General features: G+C 44.5%; 2 protein-coding genes across 4 annotated transcripts in view; one reads left to right on the top strand and one right to left on the bottom strand.

The window, feature by feature from the left end:
- The first annotated feature begins 21 nt into the window (after positions 1–21).
- Positions 22–7697, top strand: RPP38 (ribonuclease P/MRP subunit p38). 2 transcript variants are annotated; one of them, XM_077304714.1, is made up of 2 exons: positions 22–199; positions 6540–7697. In XM_077304714.1, the coding sequence occupies exon 2, from the start codon at positions 6562–6564 to the stop codon at positions 7402–7404; it is 843 nt and encodes a 280-aa protein (XP_077160829.1). In that variant the 5' UTR covers positions 22–199; positions 6540–6561; the 3' UTR covers positions 7405–7697. The 2 variants fall into 2 exon arrangements, with proteins under 2 accessions (XP_077160829.1, XP_077160830.1); XM_077304715.1 differs by lacking the exon at positions 22–199 and adding an exon at positions 4540–4865.
- Positions 7698–7839: 142 nt separating this feature from the next.
- The window catches only part of NMT2 (N-myristoyltransferase 2), a 37352-nt gene continuing 22162 nt past the window's right edge, over positions 7840–23029 (bottom strand). The window contains exons 3-12 of one of the 2 annotated variants that reach the window (XM_077304711.1): positions 21891–22035; positions 20633–20751; positions 19259–19350; positions 19054–19170; positions 17594–17764; positions 16502–16610; positions 14479–14649; positions 13117–13284; positions 10638–10775; positions 7840–10259 (exon numbers count right to left, since the gene is read on the bottom strand). In XM_077304711.1, the coding sequence (XP_077160826.1) occupies positions 10239–10259; positions 10638–10775; positions 13117–13284; positions 14479–14649; positions 16502–16610; positions 17594–17764; positions 19054–19170; positions 19259–19350; positions 20633–20751; positions 21891–22035 (1251 nt within the window). In that variant the 3' untranslated portion in view covers positions 7840–10238. The remainder of the gene's footprint in view (positions 10260–10637; positions 10776–13116; positions 13285–14478; positions 14650–16501; positions 16611–17593; positions 17765–19053; positions 19171–19258; positions 19351–20632; positions 20752–21890; positions 22036–23029) is intronic. The other variant, XM_077304712.1, reaches the window with a different exon arrangement.

The following is a 23029-nucleotide window of genomic DNA, read 5'->3' as shown; positions in this document are numbered from 1 at the left end:
CTGTCGCGGCTCCCGCTTGCCGAGCAATGGCTGCCGGCGGCCCCCGGGCACATCCTGGTGATTGGCAGCCCGGCCTATGCACCGGCGGCCGCTCATCTGGGACGACAGCAGCGCTAGGAAGAAGCTTGGAGGCAATGCGTGTTCCAGCCGGCGGGCTTGCAATTGTCGGAGGCAAGTGCCTTTGGCTCCAGGTTATGAGGTCAGTTTACAAAGCAATAGATTTTCGTATAATAAATGCAAGGATGCCCTCCTCCCATGTTTTGCTAACCTTCTTGGGATCCTTATTCATGCCTCCCCCCCCACCCCCACCTCCAGATTGCAGCTCCATCCCTCCGAGAAATAAATAAATCCGCCTGTGTTCAACGGGACTTGTCGCTTGGTAGCCGGCTTGGTCTCAAGCGATAGAACTAACTTTGAGTCTAGTGGCACCTTTAAGACCAATGAAGTTCCAGCCTGGATATAAGCTTCAGAAGGGGGCCTGAGAGAGCTCGAGTCCAGAATGAAGCGTTGTTGGTCTCAAAGGTGCCACTGAACTCAGACTTTGCTCTGTCACTCGGCAAGTTCACGATTTTAATTTCGCAGCCATTTGAATCGTGCGAGGCACGAAGGAGGGACTTAGGCGCGGCTCGCTTAGCTCCACCTAGCGCCTATACCGAGTAGCGCGGCTGTGTTGAGGCAGAGGGCTCGTTCTCCCTATAGCTAATTTATTGTCTTACTAGTTTCAAAGCCCGTTCCTAAGAAGGGGCCTTGAAAGGGTCCCCTCCCCTGTCCCCCAGCCAGGCAGCTTAAGGTGGCTTTGGGCCGCAGCTTGCAGCTGGATCAAGTGGGGCGGGCGGGGGCTGGGCAGCTCGTTAGCAGGGCCAGGCCAAGAGGCCCTCCACCATGACCTTGCTGCTGGCTCCAGGGACCAAGGCAAAAAGACTAGAGTCCAGGGACAGAGGGTGGGAACTGCAGGGGCATGGCCAATCAGCGTGGCTGGCTGCACCCTGATTGACCCTATTCCAACTTGGACAGCTGGACACGTTCCACCCCCAGGCTGTTTCACAAATAGAGGAACCATGGATGGATGAATGGATAAGGAAGTTACTGAATCTTGGGATTGTGTTTTATTTGAAACCAAACTGGGGCCTAAATACTACAGATATTGAAACTACTTTTGCCACAGCAGCAAAAAGGGAAGGGGGGGGGCAGAGGGACCCCAGTGACAGTAAAGATGGGAAGAGCTGAGAGAGGCAAGAAAAGAGAAGCAGTGGGTTATTTCTCCTCTCTGAACAGGGAACCCCCCCCCAGAACTTGCCATATTTAGAATGACTTCAAATGTGCCCCTCCCTCAGAATGCTACCTATTTTGCACAGCTGATGAAATCCGTAGTGCCTGCCTTAACAAGCTTCTCCTATCAGAAGCCCCATTTGCACAAGAACTTGCAGAAATGACATCTAAGAGTTTGTTAGTAAGCTTGGGTGAGTACAAAGTATGGAATAGCTTCCAGGGGGTACTTCCCCCAGGATGTTTCATTGTAGAGGAAAGGGGACTGGGGGGGGGGGGTTATAGCACTCTCCTCCAAAAGGTAAGCTCATAAATATTTAAGTGGCACATACCTCAGAGAAACAAAATTACTGAATATACCCCATGGTAGAGCCTCTTGTGGCGCAGAGTGGTAAGGCAGCCGTCTGAAAGCTTTGCCCATGAGGCTGGGAATTCAATCCCAGCAGCCGGCTCAAGGTTGACTCAGCCTTCCATCCTTCCGAGGTCGGTAAAATGAGTACCCAGCTTGCTGGGGGGTAAACGGTAATGACTGGGGAAGGCACTGGCAAACCACCCCGTATTGAGTCTGCCATGAAAACGCTAGAGGGCGTCACCCCAAGGGTCAGACATGACTCGGTGCTTGCACAGGGGATACCTTTACCTTTACCCCATGGTAGCCATTTTGTGCTGGTGTTTGTTAACCTTTCTCAAAACTCCCAAAGTGTCGGGATGCCAGCCTCCAGGTGGGACCTGGGGATCCCCTGGTTTTATTGCTCATCTCCAGGTGGCAGATATCAGTTCCCCTGGAGAAAATGGCCGCTTTCCATAGCCCTATACTCAACTGAGGTCTACCCCTGCCCCAAATCCCACCCACACCCAGCTCTATCATCAAAGTATCCTGGTATTTCCCAACCTAGAGCTGGCAGCCCTACAAAAGTGCCTGCAGGCTCAACACCTGCTAATCACAGAGGTCTCAGGAGGAATTAATTTCTTCACTTCAGGTTGCTTCACGATCCATCTGTGTACTGATAGAAAGCCCTTTAGGCAAGCCAGACCTATGGAGAGAGGGTGTTAATTGCAGCAAAATTCAAAACATTAGGCTTGTTTTTGCTGGAGAGTGCAAGAAGCAGGCAATGTAAGGCAACAGTCCTGTAATCTTTGGCAGCCCAACCTGCACAAAATAGCACAGGGATATCCCTGAAGAGCAGCCTTGGCCACAGTGGAAGATTTACTTGCTGGATACCCTTCTGGAAACGACTGCTTTGTTTTCATCTTCTTCACCGCTTCAGATTTTTATGTTTCACTGGCATTTGTGGATGGACTGAAATGAAGGCTGAAGCAGTAGCAGAAGCTGTTCTATCTGGAGTTGTTGAAAAAACAGCCCGTTGGCTGTTTGTTTATTTATTATTTTGACTTGTATCTCACCACTCTCCGGGTTACACGAAAAACAGATTAAAACCTCATTAAAACAGTCATAAATCCCAATACCAGAAAAACCCATAAAACGTTGGCCCTTAAACAGTTGCCCTTAAACAGTTGCCCTTAAAACCCAGCCTCAATTCCATCTTATCTATTTATTTTTACATTTGTATACTGCCACTCGCAAAAAATTTCACGGTGGTTTACAACAATCCAATAAAACACAATAAAAACCCTTAAAAACACCACTAGTCAGATGGTGGTCGATAAGAGTTCCAATCTCTCTCACCCCACCCCCACCCCCGTTCAGCCCATGGGTCAAAAGCTCTCTCTCACTGAGACAGCTCTGTCAGGGCCCTCAGCTCTTCCAAGAGCTCATTCCACCAGGTCGGGGCCAGGATCAAAAAAAGCCCTGGCCTGGGTTGAGGCCAGGCATGCTTCTCTGAGGCCAGGGACCACAAGCAGATTCCCACCCTCAGAACAAAGAACTCTGCGGGAGACACAGGCAAACAAGTGGTCCCTCAGGTAGGCAGGGCCCAAGCCACAGATGGCCTTAAAGGTTAATACTAGGGTAGTTTTTGTTTTCATTCCAGGAAAGGTGTTCTGAACAGGTAAGGAGACCACTTTAGGAGTGTTTGCAGCAGCATGACATTTCATTGGCACAGGCCTCTTTATTGAGTACACGGGCTTCAATCCAACCCTTCTTACTGTTGGCGGAGTCCGAATATGCAGAAAAGCTGAACACACGCTGTTTAAGGGAGAGAACTAATAGTTCTTCTTAGAGGGACCTCAATAAGTCAATAAGAGTCAAGGAAGGAGCAACCCGAGTCAAGGAAGGAGGGGTGGTCCCTAACCTTGTTATTTTACCTAGCTGTCCCCTTTACTACTCTTGTACGTTCCAACCCTTCCAAGGAGCTCCGGGCAGAGTAAATGTCTCTCCCTTCCTCTCCTCTTAACTGGTCCTCTCAGCACTGCATCAGCTACAAATCTTGCACAGTCCTTTACATCAGGGGTAGTCAACCTGTGGTCCTCCAGATGTCCATGGACTACAATTCCCATGAGCCCCTGCCAGCCATGGACATCTGGAGGATCACAGGTTGACTACCCCTGCTTTACATGACCTTTACTAATGTGGATTCAAAAGTTTCATTTCCTCATACACATGCAGTGTAAAGGGACAAGAATACATAAGGAGGAAGGCAGACATTCTACCCATGCAGTTCTGAGAGGAGACTTTAGAAATTTATTATAGGACTGTGCTGTAAGTAATGTGGAAACCCTTTGCATATGCTTTGCAAAACATACAACCATACTCATGTTATTAAAAAAAAAAGAAAATAAATGCAGTTCCAGGAGCAAAACGTCAGGTGTCAAAGGGTCTATTATGTTAGTGGATACAAAGAGCGATGTGAAAAGTGAGTCGCCCAGCTGCCTGTAAAACTCCAGCCTGCCCTCAAATGTTTTGTATCAAATGTTTTGTATCAGGATGCAAAAGATAAACACAGACCACTCCCCGGGCTCAGATTTTCTATCTAAAAGGGCCCCGGTGCCTTGTGATGCAGCTGAAATCTCCCCTCCAAAGTGCCCGTCTCCACCCTAACCCCACACAAACATGGGCCACAGCCCTTGCCTTCAGTCCCTGCCCTTTGCCACCCCTTTCAAATCCACCCTCCGTGGCACTAGGTGCTTTGGAATGACAGGCAGAAATACAACAGGTAAAGCTTTCCCAGGTGTGGAGAAGGAAAGAACTGCGCCCTCTGCAAAGAACTGGCAAAAAAGCACCCTTGCCTGCACTCCGGAGGTATCACCATCATGCTGGCGAGCAGCGCCATCTGGAGGACGAGGGAGGCAGTTTCTCTCTTGGCCGGATGGCGCGTGCGTGTTCCGCCTCGTATGTCCCGGCCTCTTCCGTTTCCACCGGCGCGGAGGGCGCTTCAGCCGGCAGCGGGCACGAGTGCTCCTCTTCCCGCGGACGCGTCTGGGCTCTGCCGGCGGAGGAGGCGCTGTGCGGCCAGGCCATCTGCAAGCGTGGCCGGCGGGGACCCCGTCTAGGGCGCGGGAGGAGCTCCTTTTCCTGGGCTCCTTTTCCCGGCACGGTTTGTGAGCCCAAGGAGCCTTCCAGGGTGGCCGGCGTGGCGGAGCGGCGAAGAGCGGTGCCCTCCAGGCTGGAGAGCCGGGTTCGATTCCCCACGTGCAGCCAGGTGGGTAGCCTTGGGTCAGGTACAGTTCTCGCGGAGCTCTCTCGGCGCCGCCAGCCTCGCGAGCTGCCTGTTGCGGGGAGAGGACGGGAAGCCGCTTGCCGAGCCTCCGTGGCAGCCGTACTTCCCCGCCCCGGGATCCTTCGCTTGCGGCTGGCCGGCCCGCCCGGGAGGCGCGCCTTGGTGCCTCGCTTGCATTGCAGGAGGCTCGGGCTGAGCCCCGGCGAAGTTGCTCGACCGGTTCGGCTACCGCCGTCGCGTCTGAAACGGAGCTGTAGGCGAGGGAGCTTCCCTGCTTCCGCGGCGCCTGCCGAGGGCTGCGGTGGGAAGTGCAGCCGCAGGACCGGAGGTTGGCATGCCAGGGGCGCACGGATGGCTGCTTTGCCTGGGTAACAGCCTCATTAAGACAAGGCGCCGGGGAACGGAAATACGCGCCCTAGAGAATCCCATCGAAATGAGGCTTCAAACTGGCCCCGGGACAGAGCTTTTTACTGACCTAGCCCGGTCCCCATCCTATGGCGTGTCACTTAAAACTGTTCCAACAGCCAGTGTGCCTGCATTGTTTGCACACCCAGGTGGGCATTGCTTTGGCCTGTTAGTGGTGTGCGTGGAGCTGCTATGGAGTGGACCATTGAAATTATCCTGGGCACACACTGTGCTGTGCAAACGTTAAGTACTTTTCCAGCTGTATCAGTTGTTCCTATGGCCTGGGCATGGTGGGCTGCTCCACAGAGTAAGAGCAGGCAGAAGGAGGAGGCCTGAGGTCGCACAACAGACTGTCTGAAACAGCTGGAGGTCAATGCCAGCTTTGAGTATTCCTTCCTGTTAAAAACAAATAACCCCTCCATGCAAGAAAGAAGTCTAGCCCAGCAAAGACCCCCTTTTCTTTGTGTTGGTTTTCTGTTTGCAGGGATCTTTTCACATAGGGAAGCTCTGTGGAATGCAATTCCCCTCCCACCACCCCCACAGTCCTCAGTGGTGCAGTTCCTGCCCCCTTAGAAATAACTTTGGCTCTCTTATCCCGAATCAGACCATTGGTCTGTCCAGCTCAGTATCCTCTAATCTGACTGGCAGTGGCTCTCCAGCAGCTCAAGGCATGGTCTTGTTCAATATTTATATTCCACTTGCTTTCTTCCAACCCAAGGTAGCTAGCCAACCAGCAAGAGCACACCAAAACTACAAAAGGGGGCAAGACACAATGGTCCTGGTTCAGTGCTTAAAAACACAATGCTGCAGGCATAGTTTACTCTTAGCCAATGTATAAACTTGTTCGAGGGCCAGCTTGGTGTGGTGGTTAAGAGGGTAGACTCTAATCTGGAGGAACTGGGCTTGATTCCCCATTCCTCCACATGCAGCCAGCTGGGTGACCTTGGTCCACTCAGAGTTCTTTCAGAGCTCTCTGAGCATCATAGGCTGCTTGTGGGGAGAGGAAGAGAAGGCAGTTGTGAGCCACTTTGAGACTCCTTCAGATAGTAAAAAGTGGGGTACAAAAATCTTGTTCTTCTTAGGTGGTCTGTCCAGAATCACCACACTGGCTTCACAGCTATTTCTAGTGCACCAAGAAAGCAAATTCAAAAAAAAAAATGTGTGAAGGGGTAGGAATCCAATTGTACATGTCTAGATGTTCTAGTTCTCTGACTGGGTTTCAAAGGATTGATTGCCTTTTATCATTTACAGCTCAGCTGTCAAATAGGACATCATGGCTGCTCAAGGAGGGAAAGGATCAGCCCGGAAATCAAAGCAAATTTCTGCGAAGACATCTTTAAATAGCCCTTATGCCCTTCAGTGGAGCCTCTTGGACGGAACAGATATGCATTTCATACTGGAGGCCTTGGAAGATGTTATGAAACAGGTTGGACTTAAAAAGATAGAGTTTCGGAAGAAGAAAAAACCCTCGGTATCAAAAAAGCAAGATAAGGAGCACCGGCAGGCTGGTTCCAGCGAAGCTCCGGAGAAAAACGAAACGGAAGATGTCAAAGCATGTGGCTGGACGGATGTGAGCATCAGAGGCCAACTTGCCATTGGGATCAATGAAGTAACCCGAGCTTTGGAAAAAAATGAACTCCTCCTAGTGCTGGTGTGTAAATCTGCCAAACCTGCCATGATCACATCCCACCTTATTCTGCTCAGTGCAAGTCGGGCCGTCCCCGCCTGTCAGGTTCCCCGCCTCAGTGAAAGGCTGGCACCAGTTCTGGGGTTAACGTCCGTCCTCGCCCTCGGGTTTAAACGGAGCACTGATGCCTTTGCCAAAGTGGCCGAAGCAATCACTCCACGGATCCCTAGCTTGGGTGTGCCATGGCTTCAGCACGGAACTGAACCCGCTCCCGTCAGTGAGGACGGCCCGCTAAAGGATTTGCAGGCTGGTGAGCGGACTCAGCCAGAACCTGGAGAGGTTGCTTCAAGCCACAAGCAGAAGAGACCCAACAGCAGTCAGCGTCCCTCCCCAACAATGACGTTGCAAGCCCTCAAAGTTAAAAAAATCATTCCCAACCCAAACAAGAGAAGAAAGCTCCCCAAAACTAAAAAACGGATTTCGAAATAATATACTGGAGTAATTTAGTCTTGTATACATCTGGATTTAAATCTGCATGAAGTACAACCCACATTTGGAGCACCTCGCAAATAAGGTTCAACCAGGGTCTCTTGTATGCTGTTGTCTCCTATCCCCATCAGGATTGATACAGGGAATTGAAGCTGGAGGGGGAAATCTGGACATTTTAAACCTATCTCCCCTTTGTCTAAGCAGAATGCAGTCATTAAGTAAGGAAGCTCTTTCCGGCTGGCTGCTTTCTATGTACAATACAAGTATTGTAATAAATATTTAGTAGGCTCACAGACTCTTTTTTTTTTTTACAAGTTCTTTGACTTCCGTTGACCTTTCAATGAATGAACTGGTGCTCTAGTACACATCAACAGAGGAAAACCTAGTTCTTGGAATAAAGCCACTTAAATTCAAGGTCATTCTTCAAAACAGTAGTAAGAAAATGATACATTTATTCAAACATGTATTTGTGCTGAGAACAGACTCCATAGCTAGGCATCTGTTAATGTGGGAATCACAAACATCCGCAAACCAGACTGCATATAATGTTTTTTTCCTTTTAATATTCTATTGGACAATTGTGTCAGTGGTCAAATAATACATGCACAATTGAGTCTTGGGTGCGGGATTTTTTTTTAATATAGGAAATGTTTTCTGTCGCATACCAACCAGTCCTAATACTTGCAAGAAATAAGTATTTAAGATGTGGACCTTTAGATGCATGATGTCCACAGATCCCATGCTAGAAAAAGATTTCCTGAACAGACTGAAAGAACGCCGCCCCCCCCCCCCCAGGTCAGAGTAACAATATGCTGTTGAAATCTAAGAACTCATCTGCAGCCAAAGTGGTAGCAACTTGAACAGCTGTTCAGAGTAAATGTGGCTCAGTGAACTGCTGTATTATAACCATTAAAAAGTAACAGGCAGTTGTAGGGAGAGACCTAGGAACAGAATCATTCACAGTAGCTATAATTAAATACTACCGATATAAGCAGATGAAAGACAATCTGTATATACACTGGCTTACATTGTTTTAAGGGTTGTGGGAAAGTCAGATGTTCCCATCTTTAACCTTTCCAGGTAAGAGACAAACTGAGGACACCATAGATCGGTCCACATTGGTACCAATCTGGAACAGCTGGCAGGCTTCCTACCATCCAGATGTGGTTACAGGTCTAGTGGGAACAACAGATAATAACAGCTAATAATTGAGAAGTCTAGCATGGAGCTCTGATTCCCTCTCAGTCACACACACACACAATCATAGAGTTGGAAGGGACCTCATGGGTCATCTAGTCCAACCCCCTGCACTATGCAGGATGCTCACAACCCTACCTTAGTTGTTGCTTTTCAACTCTTTTTCTTGCAGTAAATTTGTACTTGAATCACTAATTTGAGTGACTTTCACATGCCTTGTTCATAAGTAAACATCTTTAAAAAGAATAGTTGAACCAGGCTGAAGTTGTTACAGTTAAGTAGATTTTGTGAATGAGTCCCCATACTCTAAATGTGTACAAACCCATTGAAACCTCTCCCCACCAAAAGAAAAGGTGATGGAAAGGAAGCATTGGACCTTTAAGTAGGCAATGCCTACATGCTGATGATGGTCTTTTGGAGTCAGTAGATTGTTGCAAGTTGCAGGCTGCAAACAAAATGCTTCATCTTAGTCTAATTTGGGCTGTACTGCTAAGATTGGGATGGACTGAATAGAAAGGCATTGTTGCATATTGATAAAGACCAGCACCACCCAAAACAGGGCATTTGAGATAATGTGTGTGTATTTTTCCTGGTTCAAGGGACACTTAAGCCCCCAAAACTCTGGATCTTACAACTACTAGCAACACTTTTATTTACACAACATACCCAGTTTAAAATTATGGACATTATTTAAAAAAGCAAGTAGACAAAAGGAATGTGCAATTTTGCAAAAGCCTTGAAAACATTCACAATCTTAACATCCTGATAATATTAAAATTCTTTTGTTTTTATGTACAGGCTGTTCTTAACGTAGTACCAAAGAGGTTAAAGGGTTTTTTCCCTCAGATTGCAAGATAATAGATGATCATCCAGGCAACATAACACCTACAAGGCTATTGAATCAAGTCAGTGATCTACTAAAGATCCTAGTACAAATCTGTAATTTTTAAAAATTGATTTGGCAGCTTTGCTGATGGAGAAATCAATGCACCAGTCAAACCAGCTCATTTCTGTATCACTCCAGAATTACAAAAGACATCCAAAACTCCCATGTTTCCTAACAAACAGTCATACTTCTCCAGGTTTTTATCCCTTCAACTATGACATCCATGTGATGGAAATAAGCAGAAATACTTAAATTGGCTCCTTCATTTTTGTTACATTGACAAACGCACACTACCACTTAATAAATAGAAATGCAGCAGTTCAGTCACATAAACAGTAAAGATTTTTTGTATTCTGTTTCACCCACTGCAGTTAAGTTTTTGTACAGACCCCAACCCCAACAGTCAGTCTTATACGTGGGGAGAGGGGGAAGAAGAAGAGAATTCTTTTTCATCAAGATGCGAGCTGAGCATTGAAAATTAAACAAATGTGCTTTATTTCTTTTCATTGACAAACAATAAAGGGGTTGTGAGCTTTTCCGGTCAGAGCTGGAGGTGTGCAAGGATTAGACACGCATGGATTTCTTCTTTCCCCCCTGCACACCCCCAAGGTTCAGTGGGTTTCTTGAGTTTATTAGGCATTGTGCTTCTGCTCCCTTTGAACAGCACTGATCAAAAAACTTCCATTCCACGCAGCTTCCAGCAGCTCAGGTGAGTCCTCCCCGGTACTATAAATACAAATGTCCTTCCTCCTCATTGTAATACAAGACCAACCTAGAAAAAAGTTACACGCTGGTTAGTGCAAATAAAGCTTTGTAAGTAAGCTGAGTTCGGGCTTCTAAACCCTTGTTGGCCTTAGCTCCTGCTAGACTTTTACGCACTGGGAACTTCACTGCCCCAGCTCCCATGCAGGAGCACAATTGGGGGCGGATGAGGCGCACCGGGCCAAATGGTCCCCTGTGTGGGTGCAGGAAGAGGTGAGGCAACCTGCCATGACTAAAACTCCAGCCCACAGCCTGGCATGAAACCTCCAGTGCGTAAACGGTCCTAGAGATGCTTGATGGGGCTTAAAAAAAAAGTCATTTATGAAGCAGCTGGGAACTCTGTTCCTACAATTGATAGCAATGAACTGTGTAATGATCACTGTGTTACCTTTTCAGACTCCATGCCAGGACACCTCCAGTTGTACAAATAATACTGCAAGTTTCCATCTCCAATACCAAATTTCAGTTTTTCCAGGAATGCTTTGTTTTCCATCAAGTCTAGAGCATTGAACACATCAAATCCTTTCTGGCAATGTAAGAGAAATTTTAAAAGGTTTTTTCAAATGAAGTTTCAGTCAAATAACACCCATTGTGTACTTGCAGTATCATCCCACCATCCCTTAAGCATTCTGTTCGGAAAGTGCATCCATGCCTCTTCCCCATACGAAGTCGCATTTATAGCTCACCAGTAGTTCTCATTCACTTTGATATGGAATAGGGGAGGAGGGACTATATCTAGGCTCATCATTAGTGCATTAGATCAGGGTTGGGCAAACTGTGGCCCTCCTGATGTCCATGTAGTCCATGGACATCTGGAGGGCCAGTTTGCCCACCCCTGCATTAGATACTATACCAAATTAGTACTGCATGAAGCATAATCAGTGTATGTAACCTTGGGAAGCCCAATCCAACCCCACACTGCAACTTTTCCACCTGAAAATAAGTTCCTAAAAACAAACAGCAAGGAAAACACGTGTGAGGTTTAGCATGCTTAGACTTGTATGAGTCAGGCTAACCAAATCAGTTTTGGATGACAATAGTGAGACATTTTCTTAATTAAATATTACCAAACCGTCACTTAAAGTCTAGAGTCCAAATGCCAGGGAGTGTCAAACAAGAAACACCGCATGGAGACAGATTGAGTGTCTAAGTAGTACATGTGAGTAGGCTTTGATTTAATTAAAATTACATCCATGCTGGGGGAAAAGTATAGTACAAACTGGTCATTTCACAAATGTCAAATTAGGAAGAAACAACTGAAGATGAATACTTGGAAGGGCCCCTGCTGTTCTTCTGAGCCCAGCAGCTGGATGTGGAGTGGAATAGCTCAATCTCATCAGATCTCAGAAGCTGAGCAGAGCACCAATTTGGACAGGAGACCACCAAAGGAAGACTGCATGGGAAGTGAATTGCAAGCCAACTCTGCTTCTTGCTGGGGTTGCCATAAGTAAGTGGTGACTTGATGGTACTTACAATCACAATCTGGAGTTTTTGCTTGGGACTACCTCTGAGTGTCATGTTGCTACAACTGCAGCAAACATTTTAAGAGGTGGTACCTACTTTTTGGAATACAGAAGGATTGAAGTAGATGTAGACATTTTAACACAAAAGCCTCCTTTCCATTGTGCAATGACCTTTTCTGTCCACTGCAGTGTGTTCTTCCAACAACAGGCACTTCGGACCATGCAAGACCAGGTGAAGGGTGCCTAATGCTAGAGGAACACTGTCTGAATCCAAGGACCTCTTCTGCAATGGATGAAGAAAGATCACATGTGGAAATAAGGCTTTGGCTCCTCAAGCTTCAATAGACCTGTTAATCTTTAAGATATCATAATTCTTTATTTTTACTCTTAAAGAAATTGTCACACTTTTTAAACAGGCAGTGTACTTGATATGCAAGTAATTTTTCTGCTACATATTCTACATAGTCACATCATCTGTCACAACTCTAATTCTACTCCAAGTCAGCAACTAGGGAGCAAATTAGCACCACTGTGGGAGCCAGACTGGACACAAGGGGAGGATTTTTTTCCTATATACCCCATTTTCTCCACTCTGAGGAGTCTCAAAGTAGCTTACAAGTGCCTTCCCTTGTCCCCACAACAGGCACCGTGGAGTAGAAGAGCGGATTTTTTATACCCCCTTTTTCAGTATCCAAAGGAGTCCCAAAGCAGCTTGCAAACACCTTTCCATTCCTCTCTCCACAACAGATGCCCTGTCACAATATCACAATATTAGCCAAGTATTAGCATGCATGTCTCGTGCACAATATTTAAAAACATTTTTTAAACAGAGAATACCATCACTCAGAAACTGCTATCACCGTCACAGACACATTCTCTCTTACCCCCTACTCTGTTAGAGACAAAAAAGAGTGGATATTTATATCTTCTGCACTGCCACTGTAATCCATCAGAAGCCAAAGTAGTTTATGCAAAACTTGCTTCTAATCAAGGTCGAGCAATGAGCCAGTCTTATATTAACTTTGGTCACCTGTGACTGCTACGGAGGTTCTATTAAACTGGGACACTGAAAGCCAGCTTCCGTGGGTCTCCATATTGGCATATTTTGCTACTTCCACGGGGGGGGGGGGGGGGACAACCCAAAACACAGCTGTACATCTTTGGTTCATAGCTACCTGAAACTCCCTTGGGGCTCAGGCATGAACATGGAACTCTGTTCGCCCAGCAGAAGCTGCCCTGTTCTCTTCAGGATCAATATCTGAGCTGTACCAGAAGACCAAACATGAAAAGAGGACAATTCTGCCACCCACCCAGACTCTTCTGGATGAAAAAGAACTTGAACCCAAACTCTGTTTTCCTTCGTCACACGGAACAATACAGAATACCCAGAACTGAGCTACTCACCATTTTTGCTATAATGAGTGCATCGTTCATTAGATCCAAAAGAGGGGTCTCTGTATGAACGTTGTAGAAGGAGTAGGCGGCTTTGAGGCTTTTATGGACAGGATGGTGCATGACTGTCGACGGTAATGTATAGAAACTCAGGAAGTCAGTTAAAACACCATTGGAATTCTGGGGAAGTAAAAAACGCTCATGAGCGTTTATTATCCTGCAAGATTATCTGGAACGCTCCATTAGCTGTCACTGGTTGGAAGGCAAGTTCCTCCCCCTCAACCACCCCACTCCTGCCTTCCAATGAGCCAGCTTGAGGCTGCTGGAGATCAGGTGCACACAGTGAGGTGGGTGTGGTCAAAGTTGTCCAGAATTAGAAATGGCTAGCAGATGGGACTATGAGGCTGAGGTAAAATAATGTGCGGGGATTGTAGTAAAGGTGGGGAAAGAGGTGGTGTGGTGCTTTTCTCTCTCTCACCTAGTGAGGATTGGTGGAGCCACTACACTACATGTTTTTTTTTCAAATGGAGACCATTAGGGGGGTGGGAAGAATCTACATGCCGAGTGGCCATTACCCAATGAAGAGATGGGGCCACCAGGGAAGAGGAGGGCCAGTGCATGACCGGGAGGCAAGTGGGCTGTGGTGTGCATTCTACTCTGCGGAGAAAGACGTCCTATCCTCATAAGGGAGTGAAGTTCAAAAGGGCTATATATACAAAAAGTAACATTTTATGGAAATGTAAGATACTCCCCCCTTTCATGGTATCCCTTGGGAAAAAAAACATGTCCTGCATATGATTAAATACATTTTCTGGGGGTTTTGTGGGTTCCCCAATAAAATAAATACGTTTACTGCTTTGAGTCAATTGCTTTTGTTTGTATTTTGACAAAAAATGACATTGTTCAGTGGGGTTGCCTGGTGTTACATTATATGGCCCAGCCCGACAAAGTGACATTTATGTCAGATCTGGCCCGCCTAACAAATGAGTTTGACACCTCTGCTTTCCAAAGCTGCCTTTTCCTCCTGGGGAACTGATCTCTGTCATATGGAGATCAGCTCTAATTCTGGGGGTACTCCAGGCCCCACCTGGGGGGGATGACAACCCTATTACAGGGTACTTGACAGGATAAATGAAAAAGACAAGTCCTTGCTCAGATGCAGTTTGGCAAGTAGGTGAAAGAAAACAGACAGACTAGGCTAGGTCAAGACATGCATTACATATATCTATGGAATGTTTCATTTCATTCATGAAGAAGGACTTAAAGCAAGAGACGGGGCAGAAAGAGAACACACAATGTAGGGATTCTGGAACATAATTCCAGGCTTAAGGGGCACCAAAGGAGTATATGGCAAGTGGCAAGTACCTCTCTTACCTCTACAACAAATGTGTCAATAATATGATCCTGAGGCAGGAACCAATGGGCCACCTCTTCTTCATCCATTACAGGAGCAAGATTAAATTGCTTCAAATAATTGTTAACCAATTCTTGTACAGATTTAATATCTTTTCGTTCCATAGGTCTCAGACCTGATGTTTTTGTAGCCTTGCAAAAGAAGGTATTAAGGCAATAATTAAAACATCATACAGGTTTTAAGTGCAACAGTAGTTCCTATAGAGCAATAATTTCCATATACACCCCCTTCTGCAAATAAATATGCAAAAAGGAACAATCAACTGAGAACTTTTAACCACCAAACTGCTGTGTACGTATGATACTGGTGAAGATCAGTAGCAAAAAACCTACTCTACACACACCCACCCTCTGAAGTGAAGTGAATGGCCGCCAAATGCAGGTCCTTTTTTTGTACTGGCACCTTAACTATGGAATGTAATTCCCACAGCAAGAAGTGGCACCTGGCATCTTGTCCAGTTTTTATATCAATACCACACCTTTTTATTTAAACCCAGGCATTTGATTAACAACCTAGTGCTGTCACATTGTACATTTATGCTTTTAGCCTCCCGTTGATCTGTTTTCCCCCACCCTGCTTTTCGTTTACTTTCTTGGTTTTACGTTGTTTCGTATATCTTTATATTTTTAATTGCTTTCTTATTCAAACACTTCCTGAAGAACAAGACAAACAAATAAAACAGATCTGTAGTTTATATGTGCAGCAAAGGAATTTTTCACTCTCTGAATCATGAAACTATCAGTGCAGGGCAACAAAGAATGACCCTAAAGCTCTCACATGCAATACTCTGCAATATGAAGAGAAAATCATCTTTTCTCTAATGTCAAGAGAAGCCTTAAGAACCTCACAGATGAAGTATGAATTGAATTCATCCTTGGTTGGTCCTGTTCTACAGAATCTCAAATACCCAGAAGGATTCCCTCATTACTCAAAACTGTATAGGGATTAAAACAAGTGGTTAAAGGTGTGATTCAAGCAGGTCTCTGGAGAGGTGGCATACAAATTCCCTAAATTTAAAAAAATGCTGTGGGGGAAAAAGGGAGCCTTTTTCTGTACAGGGAAGTGGCCCACATTCCTAGAACCATTTTCTTCACTGAAGAAATTTCTGAAGTCTCAGCCCTGCCCCATTACTTCTTCACCTTTTAACCTTCCTCCCATTCCTTTGCTATCATAATTTGTAGGCCGAAGCCTGTCTTCTGCTCTCTTGCTCTTTCAGGGCAAGTCCTGACTTTCTGCAGCAGCTTCATTTCCTCTTCATTCACTGCTGTGATTTGGGTCCATTGATACGGTAATGTTTGTTTAAAGCCAGCTGACTCAAAATAGCAATGGCAAACAAACAAAAACCCCACACCCTACATTGCTCCATATGTTATTTGTAAGTTCAATCATAATGCACTTATCAGCATTAGAATCAATCTTTAAAATGCTGATTTCAGCAGTACTGGAAAAGTTTGTACATGCATCTCTGTTAGAAATCCAAGGTTTCATGGCAGAAAATATTTGTTCAAGAACAATGGTTATTTTCCTAGATAAATCAGAGCACTTTAAAATATTGGTCTTGCTGCCTCAGAATACCTTGTCTACACTTGCCATTCACCTTTTTGGGCAATTCTGTAATGTTACACATAAAGCTGCCTTATATAGTCAGTCCATTGGTCTACTGACATCAGTATTGCTTACTCTGACTGGCAGCAACTCTTCAGGGTCTCAGGTCAAATTCTTCCACTCATTTACTTCCTAATGTTTTCCAACTGGAGATGGCAGGAGCTGAACCCAGGACCTTTCGCGGGCAAAGCATATGCTCTACCACCGAGTCACAAGCTCTCTTTATAAATGCATCTTCCCAAACTGGAGTGGCATTTCTATATTTCTTGAATAGTACTGCCATTCCAAAGTGATCCGCTTGCCTTGTCAGAGATTGATAGGGGGCCATTAGGGCCCCACGGTGACCACAAGGGTCCTCTGAGCAGACACATTGCTTACATCAGGAAGTCTGTAGAGCTTCATCGTCCTCTGTAAAGTCATATTTCTACTCAAATGAGAAAATTTCACCTCTACCAACTTTCTGGGATTCAGTGAGCGATGCCAATACCTGGAAATATAATTTAAAAATATTAGATCTGTCCCTGAATAGCAATTTCTCCACTTGTTCTTAAATTAAAATCAAAGCCAGTCCATTTAAGACAAAAGGGACATAAGTAACGTGATTTATTAATGTGCAGAAGATAAACCTTGGGTTGCTCTTTTTACAGCATATTTCTACATAAAACTGCAATAAGCACCAGGGGCTATGAAAGTAAATTTCATTCTAAGAGCACCACTGAAAAGACTGGAAGCTGAAGGGGTGGGTGATGCGGTATGGCTCATGCATTTCACAAGCAGATGATGCTGGCATATCTTCCCATATGTTTATCCATGCTAGATGTTCAAGGTAAAATGGGCTGCACCCAAAGATGGGGATTTCTCTGCATCAGCGCGTCAGTTTTGGGAGTTCTACCCTGTTTTGGTTCCAGCTTGAGATGCCTGGTAAAAATGCTGGCTATTAATAAAGGACAGGGTTGGGCGCTTCGGCGTCTAAAGCAGCCGTTCGCGCCCTAAACAGCCAGTGCTGTAGCCCGGGGGGGGGGGGGGTGTCTCCACGCCCCTCCAGCACCGCTTCGGGCGCGAATGGCTACTTTGGACTCCAAAGCGTCCAACCCTAGACAGCTATTCTTTTAGTCACACACTTTCAGCCTAACCGACTTCACAGAGTTGTGAGGATAAAACGGAAGAGAGGGGCATTATGTAAACCATTTTGGGTCCTCATTGGGGAAAAGGGGATTTAAATGCATTTTATGCAAATGTGCAGTAACATACACCACAATCTCTTAACACATACATGCCTTCATGCGGTACACCATAAAACATCACTTCTAATGCCTCATCTTCCCCTCTTCTTCATAATGTTTGAAACATCTCTCAAAATACAACCTAGAAGGTGTGTTATTTAGGCTATATGTAAACAATGACACAGGAAAGCCTTTGTAGAGAGAGAGAGAGAGATGTAACTTCAAAAGAACACGCACATTGACTTACCTGCAAGTCGCTACAGGTTTTGGGAGTACCACTCCTGCAGTATAAACTGCCTGAAAAATCCCTTCCAAGTTCACTCTCCTGGTTATCTCCCGGATCAAGACCGGTGCTACTCGCTTAGATCGCAGTTTTTTATGGACACACAGAAAATTGATTTCTACCATATTCTTCTCACTGGGAGCAACAAAGTAAGAAATCACTTCTTAAAAAACACAAATTAGTATTCTTCAATAGGCACTAACGCAGAACTGTAGTACGAGCTATTCTAATGTTACATGAACATCTTTAAATAACCATCTTTAAAAGCCCCAAAATAAACAAACAAATAAATAAATATTCTCAAGCATATCTGGCCTATTTCTTTGCAAGGTTTGTTTCTGGTTTTGCACTAGTAGACTGTAAACTGTAGGTTGAAAATTTTAGATTGTAAATGCTGGGGATACGCAAGAGTACTATGTCTTCTGATTTTTTTTTACATTTTAAATATTTGATCAGCTTTTAAAAATTATATATTTGCGGTTAGTGGACTTCTGAGTGGTTTTTTAACATTGATACTGGGATTTGAAAATTTGCTGTGGGAACTCCTGTGTGGGTGGAACACCATGGATACAAAAACTGTACAAATAAAGCACACTATTTGTTGAGACCTTTGGATATGAGCCATTATTTGAGTCAAGTTCAGTGGTACACACAGCATCCACAGTTGAAACAAATAAAGGCTACATATTAGAAGAGCTTAGTTTGTACTCCTGATGAGGGTCTTCAGGCCAAAAAGCAGCACAAAAATACAAATCTAAATAAATTTCTAAAAATTGTGCTGCAGGGAATACAAATAATTTATTCATTACTTAAAATGCACTTCCCGGTTTTATCCTGATTTTCTGCACCAGAGATCATGTCGTGGATTGATCACAAGACTACTTCGCCCCCAGAGGCAAGCTTCATAACAACCATAAGCAGTACAATGAAACGAGAACATTTCGTTTTGGTCTACTTGAGGAATATTCTCTCTCTCTGACTTTCAGTGGTAGTCAAACTGCAGCCCTCCAGATGTCCATGGACTACAATTCCCATGAGCCCCTGCCAGCATTTGGACTGTAGTCCATGGACATCTGGAGGGCGACAGTTTGACTACCCCTGACTTATCCTGACAGTTCCTTCATTAATATCTTGAATATAGTTCCAATTCAGAGCAAAACATCAAGAAACACCATGTGACTTATTTGGACATAATTCAGTGAGAACATTCCCAGTGAACACCAAAGTTGAAGTCCTTCTAAGGAACTTGTTAGGCTGTAACTCAGCACAAGTTGCACTAAGAAAATAGTTTTTCTTTCCAAGCTGTCAAAAGTTCTTCCCACTTGATTTCCACCACATCTTCAGGATGGCAATCTTCCAACCAGAAATAGTGTTAACATATATCATTCTTACTTGTACAGAGACAAGAACATGTCAAGACCCACCTCTCATAAATCCGGATATGTGCCGGAATAGCGCTTATGAACCCTACCAGTTTCCTATTGGATGATACTCTGACTCCACAGTGCCACTGGGGAAGCCAGCCTGGAGGCCGTAATGCCCTGGAGTGAGACACAAGGAGGAAATGTAAAGGCCTGCCCCTTGAGATACAAAAGAGGACATTAATGGTCTAGGGGATGTGTTACTCACCACAAGAGAAAGTCTGGCGAATAGTCAAATCTAAACATATTATCATCATCTTCTACATAATTCTCGTTGAGCAACATGTATAGCTCCTTTAGCTGAAAAGCATTAAGAAGAAAAGCACTAAGCACATATATGGAGCAGAAATCCTCCCCATTGCTCTCCACAGTCCAGCAACTTTGGGGCATGCATCTGAAGCTCCAGAGCTCATATTCATATTCCTTATTCATATACAGCTCCCCATTTTCTCAGTGCTTTAGGGAAACAGACAGTGTTGACACACCCCAGGTATGCCCTTCCCTGTGCAAAAAGGGAAGCGGTTGCAATCCTCCATTCTATTTAGGGTTCTTTAGAAGCAAGACAGGTCAGGCCAAGAGAAAGTCCCCAGAAAAGTCAAACACTGGCTCTAAGTGAAGCCTGTCTCACCCAAGAGATTTCCTGGCTGTCACAAAAGTGATACAATTAATCTGTACAAAAGAGCTGGGCAGTATGTCCTTCCCCCCTCCTTAGCACCACAAAGGAATATGACAGTATCTGGTCAGTGACTGATCTTATGAATGGATCCTGAGCTGTCTTACCTTAATGTCTCTCCCTGGTGAAATAATCCTTCTGGTGGCTTCTTCCTGTCCTTTACTCACTGGCATTTAAAAATCCCATTAAGAGAGGGTACCCCACACCTGGCCAGTTAAAATGTAGATATGGCCAACCCCCAGGACTTGCCTGGAGCCTTACATCAACTCTAGAGGCTCCCCAATAGCCCATTAAGATTTCTTTGGTTTGGTTTGCCCATTAATGAGGTCACTGTTTCTCTGACGCTGCTGAATTAATCCAGTCAGATATTTGGTTCAGGACCTCTGTGCCCTGGCCCCTAGCCCACAAGTTACAAAATTTGCTATAGAAAGAGTACAAAGACAACCTTCTCCATTCTCATGTTTGGTTCTTCCTTACACAAAACCCAGCTTGCAGGTGGGCTGCTGTTTCCAGATTCTGGTCTTCTCGTTGGATGGTAACTATAAGCTTTCTTGACTTGAACTATCACACCTGATCGCCTCTTTGCTTTTCATCTGTATGATTATGTTTAAATTGAATCTATGTTGTTACAGACCTTTTTATTTGTTTTCAATAAAAATCCATCTTATTAATTTTTAATTTGACATCTTCATTTTAAAAGAGTTTCTATCTAGCAAAAGGACCCCGTAAACATTGGTTAAAAAGATTTTGAAGTTACCCAACCTCTTGCTAATATATATTCCCCATACTTCCCCTCGAAAGACCCATTTTGGATAACAGTGTGGCCATGTTTGACTAAACATGCGCCATACTTCCTAAGAAAGAACATTCCTTGCTTGTGTTTAAAGGATTACAAACAGCCCTACTTACAACTTCAGCATTGCTCAGATCCAATGTGTCCCATGTAAAACCCTGCGGTAAAGAATATGGCTCTAGCCGGATGTTGTCCTTATCTGGTTCAATTGCACCATGAGATGTTATAACTTCACCTGATGCAGAAAGAGATGGTAAGACAAAAGAGAGCAAAGTGATAATCGTACATAGGCTAGGAAGTGTTCTGAAAACTCATTGTACCTCACATTTCTGCAAAGATTAAACATATGTGAAGAGAAAACATGTTTTAAAAAAGTAAACTTTATGTTGCTTAAATTATCTCCTTTTCCCTACATCTGAACCCCGTCCCCTTGTTGAAGCATGGCAGTTGCATTAGCACAACACTATAGGATTTGATTGGGTATCATTGGCCTGAAGCCCCTCCCCTTCCCGTCATCTCTACTAGAGGAAGGTTTCCTGCTCAATATACCAACTGTCATTCTGACCTACTGGAAAGCAACTCCCCCCATCTGCATTGTATTAAGTGATTTATAGATCCCAATTTAACTAGAAAATTTTACCAATCATCTCTTGCAACTACAGACCCTCCCTATTTCTCAGGATCCTCTATACCCACCCCCCTCCAAGCAAACTTTTGTTGAAATCAGTGGGCTGCCATTGGAGTGGGGGTGGGGGGACGAGGACAAGAAAGTTCTGTCCTAATGATGGAAAATGTATCCAGGAGCCACTTAAAATATATATGTGCTGTTAATAATAGAGATGTACAGTTTCTTCTCAGTGTTTTTTAAATTTTACAGTTCTTCCTTTTCCATTATGAAACATACCAGCTGTTCTTGAGCAAAGAAAAAAGAAAGGGACAAGGTCTGAAATGGACTACATATATTTCTGAAATGTTTTTTCCACATTTATATTTACTCGGTAGAATACTCCAGTTCCATGATATTCCAGCCCTTTTTACAGGCCAAATAATGCTTACTAACAGGAACAGCTATTTCTAAATTAATCAACTGTTAATTTTTTCCTGTTGTTTCCCTTTGTTTATTTATCTCCTCTATTTGAAAAAATGCCTATTCTCAAAGGCATCAATTGTAAACTTCTTGGGGTGGGAGTTTTCATGTTTATTTATTTCTCTTTGAAGTGCAGTGTATATCGATGATATCCTAATTTTATGATTAAACAACTGACTAAAGAAAACTACCAAGAAATGGTCACTAACTGTTTCAAATGAATAGACTTAAATCAAGATTCCCCTTGATACAGCTTTCATATCTGGGCCCAGTTGTTATGAACTTACTAAGCTTGGGTACTGGCTGCGTATCCCAAAACTGGTATTTACGTTTGGTCGCCTCATCAATGTTCTTTGCTGGCCCTTGGCATGCAGACAGTAACTCCATGGCTCTCTGAATATCTTGCAGCTTCTGCATTGGAATGGCTGGGTTCTGCAGAGATAGATGGAATGATAAAGAGAAACGTATTGGTTATAAACAAAGATATGCCTCTCCACTTTCAACTGTGCCTTATCTTTTTTGTGGTCACGCATTTACGATGCCTTGACATTCTGTAGCCATCAGCCCTGAGAATTATCACCCCCCCACACACACACAAGTAGCTTTAAAATAGAGTTAAGGGCAATATTTGTGCTTGACTTTTCAAACAGATTACTAGAAATGTATTTCTGACGACAGAAGGAAGGCAGCCGCTAAACAATGGCCTTCTTATTTCAAATTAATATTGAATTACAACAGTTCCTGGTCATGTGCCTTTGTCCCCTCCTCCCATTTTCTCTCCTATTTATCATTTTCATTTGGACAGCTCCTCCTAACGTTCCTCCTTTTCCAAGCCTCTCTTGGCCTACCACTTTCACAAGTGTTTGCTTTTCATCTCCCCCTTCCTTCCTGTATAATCTTGTCGTGAATGCATCATGTGATATCACTGCAATTTGGGTTTCCCCCACTAGCAGCAGCCAATGATGCAGAGCAGGGGTGGAAAAATTCATATCACACAATATGCTTACTACATGTTACAGGAAGGGAAAGGGGGAAAACAGGCACAGGGGTGGCCACTGGCAGCAACAGGCCAAAGCCTGCCACAACACTCATAGAATCATAGAATGATAGAGTTGGAAGGGACCTTCTGGGTCATCTAGTCCAACCCCCTGCACTATGCAGGACACTCACAACCCTATTGGTCATCCACTCTAACCTGCCACCCCCTTGAACCTTCACAGAATCAGCCTCTCATGCTGCCCTTGGACAATTCAAGACTCTTTCTTGTCCCCCCTGCCAACCCCCCCAAAATTATGGATAAGTTTTCTCTTCCCCACTCTTTCCTTTTAACTGCTTTTATCAAGTAGCTCTATTTTTTTAGTTCAATAAGTTTCTTTGCATTTAAACCTGCCCTGAATGCAATATTTGCAATACACAGTATAACCCT

This window comes from Paroedura picta, chromosome 11 (assembly GCF_049243985.1).
Source record: "Paroedura picta isolate Pp20150507F chromosome 11, Ppicta_v3.0, whole genome shotgun sequence".
NCBI lineage: Eukaryota > Metazoa > Chordata > Lepidosauria > Squamata > Gekkonidae > Paroedura > Paroedura picta.
Note: the sequence above shows the minus strand (reverse complement) of the source record. Positions and strands in the feature narration are given on the sequence as shown.